Source organism: Primulina huaijiensis, chromosome 7, assembly GCF_012295235.1.
Source record: "Primulina huaijiensis isolate GDHJ02 chromosome 7, ASM1229523v2, whole genome shotgun sequence".
Classification (NCBI taxonomy): domain Eukaryota; kingdom Viridiplantae; phylum Streptophyta; class Magnoliopsida; order Lamiales; family Gesneriaceae; genus Primulina; species Primulina huaijiensis.
Genome location: NC_133312.1, coordinates 2216109 through 2223549, shown reverse-complemented (window position 1 = coordinate 2223549; position 7441 = coordinate 2216109). Strand labels below are relative to the sequence as shown.

General features: G+C 32.2%; 1 protein-coding gene across 1 annotated transcript; it reads right to left on the bottom strand.

The window, feature by feature from the left end:
• Positions 1-3248: 3248 nt before the first annotated feature.
• Positions 3249-4678, bottom strand: LOC140981858 (probable F-box protein At4g22030). The gene has a single exon (XM_073448348.1). The coding sequence runs from the start codon at positions 4587-4589 to the stop codon at positions 3318-3320; it is 1272 nt and encodes a 423-aa protein (XP_073304449.1). The 5' UTR covers positions 4590-4678; the 3' UTR covers positions 3249-3317.
• Positions 4679-7441: the final 2763 nt, after the last annotated feature.

Genomic DNA, 7441 nt, shown 5'->3' with positions numbered 1-7441 from the left:
TGATTTTGATTTTGATTTTGATTTTGACTGTGAGAGCAAAAAAAATAATTATATTTTGAAAAAATACTATAATTTGATTAAAAAATAGTAAAAATTTGTGTGAGACGGTATCACAGATCGTATTTTGTGATACATATCTCTTATTTGGGTAATCGATGAAAAAATATTACTTTTTATGTTAAGAGTATTACTTTTTATTGTGAATTTCGGTAGGGTTGACCCGTCTCACAGATAAAGATTCGTGAAACCGTGTCACAAGAGACATACTCTTACAAAATACTATATATCTCAACTTATTTAAAACTGAATGGGGAAAGGTCCATCCACTTTCCACCTAAATACCTATTAAAGTTAAAGCTACACATTGTGTAATAATTATGAACAACGCTATTACACCGGCGCACATTATCTAATAATTTTCATTGATTTGAGTACAATATCTCTTCGTTTGGTGACAAACTTTTATTTAACGGAGTTGAACTTAACGTAACGTGGCCCCTTTGTGGGCACACTCCATAAACCAGAAGCACAAGTTGTACCTATCTTGGGTATTTTACTATTTAAGTATTTGAATAATATAGATTATCATCGTCGACACGAATAATTTTATCGATTGGTTTTACAATTGATATCTGACTTAAATATGGTATTCGATTACTCATGAATGCAGATTGATGTAATTATATATAATTTTTTTATGGAAAAAACAATTATCAAAACATAATATTTTCAATTATTGCATGCATTCAAATATTTGCATTGTGTTATTGTGGATTTATATTGTCACGATCCTAGCCGACCGTCGCCTATTTTCTCAGGAAAATTGGGAGGAAACATTGGTTTAGGTTGTTTGAAGCTTGAATTCGAAATTTAGAACATAATTCGAAACTTTCAGAGGTATATTTTAGATTTTAGGGTTTCGAATTTTGGGTATTTTGATTCATTTGAATTCAAACAATTAATATATGTTACATTGTTAATTGTAGGTGCTATATATGAGTTGCTTAAAGGTATTAATAAAATTTCCGACTTTATTTGAGCATAGTTTCGAAAATTCAGATTTATATAATCGAGGTTTTCGAATTTTAGTGTTCAATAATTATATGTTTAGATGCTATAGAATTGTTGTATATTAATTTTAGAACTATTAGAGCTTAAATTATGGATTTTTGGAATTTTAGGCTAAATTGGTGAATATCGAAAACATAAATGGAAGTTGATATAAAATAAATTATTTGCCACATGATCGGATTTTTCGGGAAATTTCCTTGGGATATTTCATAGGTAAATCAAGTATCAGTTGAGGTACGCATGAATTGTTTTATTATAACGTCTATAATGACGTGGAATAATGTTAAGTATTTTGTAATGAGTTGGACATGCCTTATATGCTTATGTGAATAATATGATTGCATTCATGATTTTTTTTGAGTTTATATGCTTATGTTGATAAATGATCCTTATTTTTATAATTTGAAAATAATAAAATAAAAATATGTTTATTTTAAAAAGAATATTTGGGATATTTGTCGACTAATCATATTAACTATTCACGCATATATAGCATTTCGAACCTTGACTCCGTTGATTTCTATCATGATTGATCTGTTGGGATTTTGAGTCATCGATGAAGCGAGTGATAAGATTATATCACTCCTGACATCTCATCGATTGAACGAGTGATAGGATTAGCACACTCCTGATGATTGCATGAGGATTTACCGGGTCGATATCGGATCCTCGATACTACGTGCATGGATGAGCGGTGGCTTGATGTTTCGTTGCTGCATCCCTGGCACGGGTGACCATTGTTCCTACTGCTGATGCCATTCGTTTGGACTATGTTTTGGTATTCGTTATTTCGTTGTTACCGACACGTATTGTATTGCATTTCATTGCATTTTACTTTATTTTATTTCATGTCAGTTATATTTGTCATAATTTTACTGGTTCGTCATACTAGGGTCTAACCACTATTTTTTTTTAATGTTGTGGTTGTTTTTGATGTCATAACAGGTTATCTAGAAGGATTTGACGCGAGCGTTAGGTAGTGGTGCCTAGTAGTTGGATTGTTATTGAGTGTTCCCAGATCATATATGTGTGTATTATTTTATCGAGCCATACATTGCCAGGGGATGTCATGTGTAGCTGTACTGTTACTTTTACGATGTTTTGGATTGATATTTGTGTGATAGAACTTTGTCGGCTCTGCATGTGTTAGTCCTGACCAGCGCGGCTGTAGGTCTGTGAATTAATGTTATGACTTTATTTCGAGTATATAAATGTTGTTATGTTATTTGAAAATTTTTGGGATATCATACTTACGAGGATGTTATGTCGAAATTTATATTGATCAAAAAAAAATTTTAATCGTTTTCGCTATTTATATTAACGAATCATTGTTGTTTAGTCATTAAACGCTAATCATGAGCACGAGCCCTCACATGGATTCACGATTTTCTTTGCAAAATGGGTATGAATGGATTGTCTTTGTCGAGAGCTTTCTCCCTTAAGTCAGTTATTTTAAATAGTTTAAGTTCTCTTGACTGATTATGATTCTTGTCCAAGAAAAAGAATTTTACTATAAAAAGAAATTGAAATCAAAGAGCTTTTCGAAATGGGGCTCAGTTTAAATTTCTGACAACTAACAGATGAGATATTACCGATCAAAGTTTGGCGGTGATATTAAATTCTTGAAACGGAGATTACGGAGAGAACGGATGAGAAAGATGGAGTTATTATTATTATTTTTTATAACTTACTTAATGAAATTGGGCTGGGTTTTAGTGAAAATGAGCTGGGCTCTCACATATAAGTATGACCTTGTTAGTAAAATGGTAAATGTCTATCCTTATATTGATCAAAATAGGAAAAAAAAATCACAAAGGTATAAAAAAAATATTTTAGTATTATGACAAACTATAAAATATACGCGTGTGATTGATTATATATGTATTGCTTATTTTAATTTATAAACTTATATGTTTGCATGTGTATGTATGTACTTTTGGTGCGATTAACATAAGTTGTCTCAAAAAGGTAAATTTTGATTTTAAAATGAACTTTCAGTGTTATTAGTGATGCAATTATAAACTGATGTAATTTCCAGTTAATTTTACCTACAAAAGGACAACGTTTTTCATGTAAAAATCAATTTTCTCAAGGAAAAAATTCCCTTCTCTTCCGAAGAATGAAACAATAGTGTTCTCTTAAATTTAACACGTTCTATGTTAGCTTTACATTTTAGGATTTTCTTATATTCCAAACGAAAAAAAAATGTTTCAGAAATTGATTCGCCATGCATGCATGTATGAGATTCAGAAAAGCTTGCTCGCAAACTCATCTATCTCTATCCCTTTACTGGCGGACGCCGCCGCAAGATCTCTCAGCTGCGACAAGCTTCTTCCCAACTGCAAACACACCTTGGTTTCAAATAGTTCTCCGTTCTCCCTTCTCTCCAAATCCTCTTCCCTCAGGTTCGACTCAATCGATTCTTCCATCAGCTTGAAGAGTCCCGCGTTGCTCCGGTACATTTCGACCACCATTCCTATTTGCCCGCCGTGTTCGAATGCATTCACAAGACTCGCCAACGAGCCGCCTAATACTCCCAGCATCACCGCCCAATCGCCATGGGATGGTGAGCCCACGAATGTGGAACCTAGGGCCGCTAAACCCGTCAGCACTGGGGCCGTGATGGCCAGAATTTTGTTGAGTTTTAATGCTTTACTGGCCAATTTCAAGTAGTCTTCTCTATCTTTTATTCTCATCACGTTCACTATCTCTCTCATTTCACCCTCTAATTTGCCGTTCCAGCCGTTGAAATCTTTGTTCCCAGCTATCCCTTTTGACTGCCTCCGTCGTTGCTTCGTCGGCCACCAGACTGCAGGCTCCACAGTCTCCGGGAATTTTTCCAGCATTACCCCAAGGAGAGGGAGAGGATAAGCTTTATCCAGAGCTAACACCTTTTCCATCAGTTCCTTCACATCAACCGCCGTAGGGATTCCTACACGAATCATCGTCTGGATTTGATTCTGAAGCTGCTTGAACAGCCTGGCAGCGTTTCTTTGTTCTTCCGCAAGCTGAGACGGCTGAATTGTATTCACGATCGACAGCATCCCGGTTGCGGCCACGTACATGGAAGTCGAAGAAAGCTTCAAAGCAACCGCCGGAGCTCCAACGCTTATGGCGGCAATTCCTGCCATCGTTGCAGCCGCCAGAGTGATCGCATTGATTGAAGTCAAAAGAAGACTATTCCAATGGGTTCTTTGATCTCCGATATTGTTATGCATTTCAACTCTGTCTGCAACTGCCTCCAAGATAGCGTAAATCTTTGCCATCACCATAGGATCCGCGCCATTATTCTCAAATCTTTTAAAACCAGTACTGTTAATACTAATGGGACTCAGCCGTTTTTCAATACTGCTGTGGAGTTCGAGTCCATCCAAACCACTTGTTCGGAGCTCTGGAAGAGAAATACTGGCGACCCGTTTCGGGATATTAATAGCTGCCCGAATAACTCTTTTTTGTTGGGACGAAGAAGAAGAAGAGACGGATGTCTTCGATAAGATCGAAGATTTTAAGGTTGCCATTTTCTTTTTAACCGCTAGATTTACGTGAAATCTATATAATTTGTTTTTGGTTTGTCAGGTGTTTCAGGAATTGTATCTCGAGGGTTTGATTGAGAAGGATTGGATGCAGGATCAAGTGTATTTATAGGGAAAATGCGAATTTGACCGTTGACTAATGAATTGGATACGGGAGGCGAGAAAAAATTTTCAACGTCTGATGTTTGAATTGAACCGGTTAATGTTTCGTTTTGTATATAAACAGAAGTTGGACCGTTTCTTGCATTTAATTTTGTTGTGAACCAACTAATTAATTTAGCGATAATATATTGTCTTGAAAGTATACTATAAGCTGCATAATATTGGTCAAATCTCATGCACATAATATATTGATTATTTTGTATTTGATATTTAATTAATTACACAATAATTTAGTTTTATTCAATTTTTATTATTTCCTTTTAATGAAGGCACTTCAAATTATTTTGGTGTTATATATTTTTGCTAAGTACTAAAATATTTAGTCATAAGTTTTTTTCGATTCTCGTCTTTAATAATTAGTAAAAGATATTATCGAATGAGTATACAAATCATAATTTTTTTTTCTCTTTTGAACTATAGTTATCTATTTTCGACTCGACCAATAAAAAATATCTTTTTCTATCTAAAATATTATTTTTCATTAGAAAAATATCATTTTTTGTTTGTTATGATATGAAATTTTTTGTGTAATACATATCGATTTGAGTGAAAAAAATTATTTTTTATGTCAAAAATATATTGTATAATATATACGTATTTGAGTGAAAAGTTGAGCAATAATATCTCTTCGGCATGTTAGACGAATAACGATTAAAGTAACCCACGTTTTAGCGAATTTTGTTGTTTATTCTCAAGCACCATTTTGTTGGGTTCCTGCAAATTTTCCATCTTGACTGATCATTCTTGTAAGAAACAATTTGGTTATCCATTAATAAAGTTACAAGTTTTTCCATAAAAAAGTAATATTAATTTTCGAGAACCAGGTCAATTTATCTCACGTATATAAATCTGTGATACCATTGTATATGAGAGAGCTATTATCTATTGAATACGTCAAATAAAAATTTTATTTCCTCAACAAAAAAAATGCAACTGTTTTTTCTGTTTTGAAAGACATTAATCATCTATTGAATAGATCCTTGATTTAATTTGAATACGAGGTTTTTTGTTTTTTGTCTTCTTTGTTTTTTTAGGGTTTTGTTCCTGGACGATCGAGCAACACAGGATTGATAAAAATAAATAAATAAATAAAATTCTATAATGAACTTATAAATATAAAGGTTATCCTGTTAATATTTAATTATTACAACTCGCTTTCCGAGTCCATATCATGTACGGAGAAGCATATATTACGATTTACGACAGTACACCTGCTATTATTTTTTTATATGTTTTTTCTTTAAATTTGCATTTGGGGTTTGTTGACTTTCAACTCAAAGAAAATTTCAAAATTGTTTTGAAAATGAAAACTAATCAAACAAGGGCAGATGAACCAGAGAAAAATATTGGACAACATGTCTTTTATCATATTATCCATATATTTAAACCATTAATCATATGTAGGTTATAAATTTTTAATCATGGATAATATACAAGTTAAATGAAACTTTTCATGTGATCTGAGAAAATTAGGCATTTGATGCGTGTAAATTAAGTAATTGCATTTTTCATTGTCAAGATTTAAAAGGATCCCACAGAAAAATTGGTGTAATATACAAGTTTTTCATTATAAAATTAAATGAGTAATTGACGATAATTATATTTGTTGATTCTTGCATAATCCAAAAATGTATCCAGTCAGCTCAAATGTAGGCAAATTAAAACACCTAAAAAGTTGTGAAAATTCAGACAACGAACGAGTCATGCCCACGGGCCTTGTTGATCAAGTACTCTCGGGGTACCAATTCTTGGAGTCAAATAATTTTTCACCACAGAAAGTTAGATTACGTGACCTATTGCCTTCAAAGTTCAATATTCAATTTCTCCCAAAAATCTAAAAAGGGAAAAAAAAAATCAGTTTCATCCTTCTTTCAATTAAGTTCCACAGTATACAAAATACAATTTGAACTGGTCACATGCACATGCCATCATTGGCATTTGGCTTATTCACTAATGAGAAAATATATTAAATATAATTGTGACAAGCAATATTTCATGAATAACATTCTTTCAAAAGTATATATAAACTAATAGATGTAACCGATATAATGAGTCAAGATTTCTTAAGAATTTAGACGCAAGTTTGATATATATATATAAATTTTGGTCAACTTAATATTCAAAGTTGGTTTTGTTGCAATAGATTTGCTTCTTTTTTTTTACCTTTTTTTTTCTTATGGTCCTATTTTGTCCGTTGATGACGTGAAATCGAAAAATGATGGTGTGACGTGAAAAAATGTTGACGTGAAATAATTAGACCAAAATAATCAAAAAAACAAAACTTAGTGCACCGAGAACAAATTTTAAAAAGTTAGAGGACAAAAGTAATATTTTCCCTTAGTGTTACTACATCTTTTGAGAAATAAATAATAAGATAATAAATCTATCAGATAATAAATTAATCTAAAATCATAGTCGAAAAATTTTTAACACCCAAATCCTCATCCTAAATAAGTACGGAAAATATATATTTAAATGACATCCACAAAAATAATAAATTTATAATATAAATAATATTCTTAAATTCTCAAATGATGGTAGAAAATATTTCATATTCATTAAGGAAAAAAGAATGAAATAAATGCTTTTACCCTAAATTTAGATAACCTATGTTAGCTTTACATCTAAGGATTCTTTAAGTTAACAAAAAATGAGCATGCATGCATGTGGAAGAT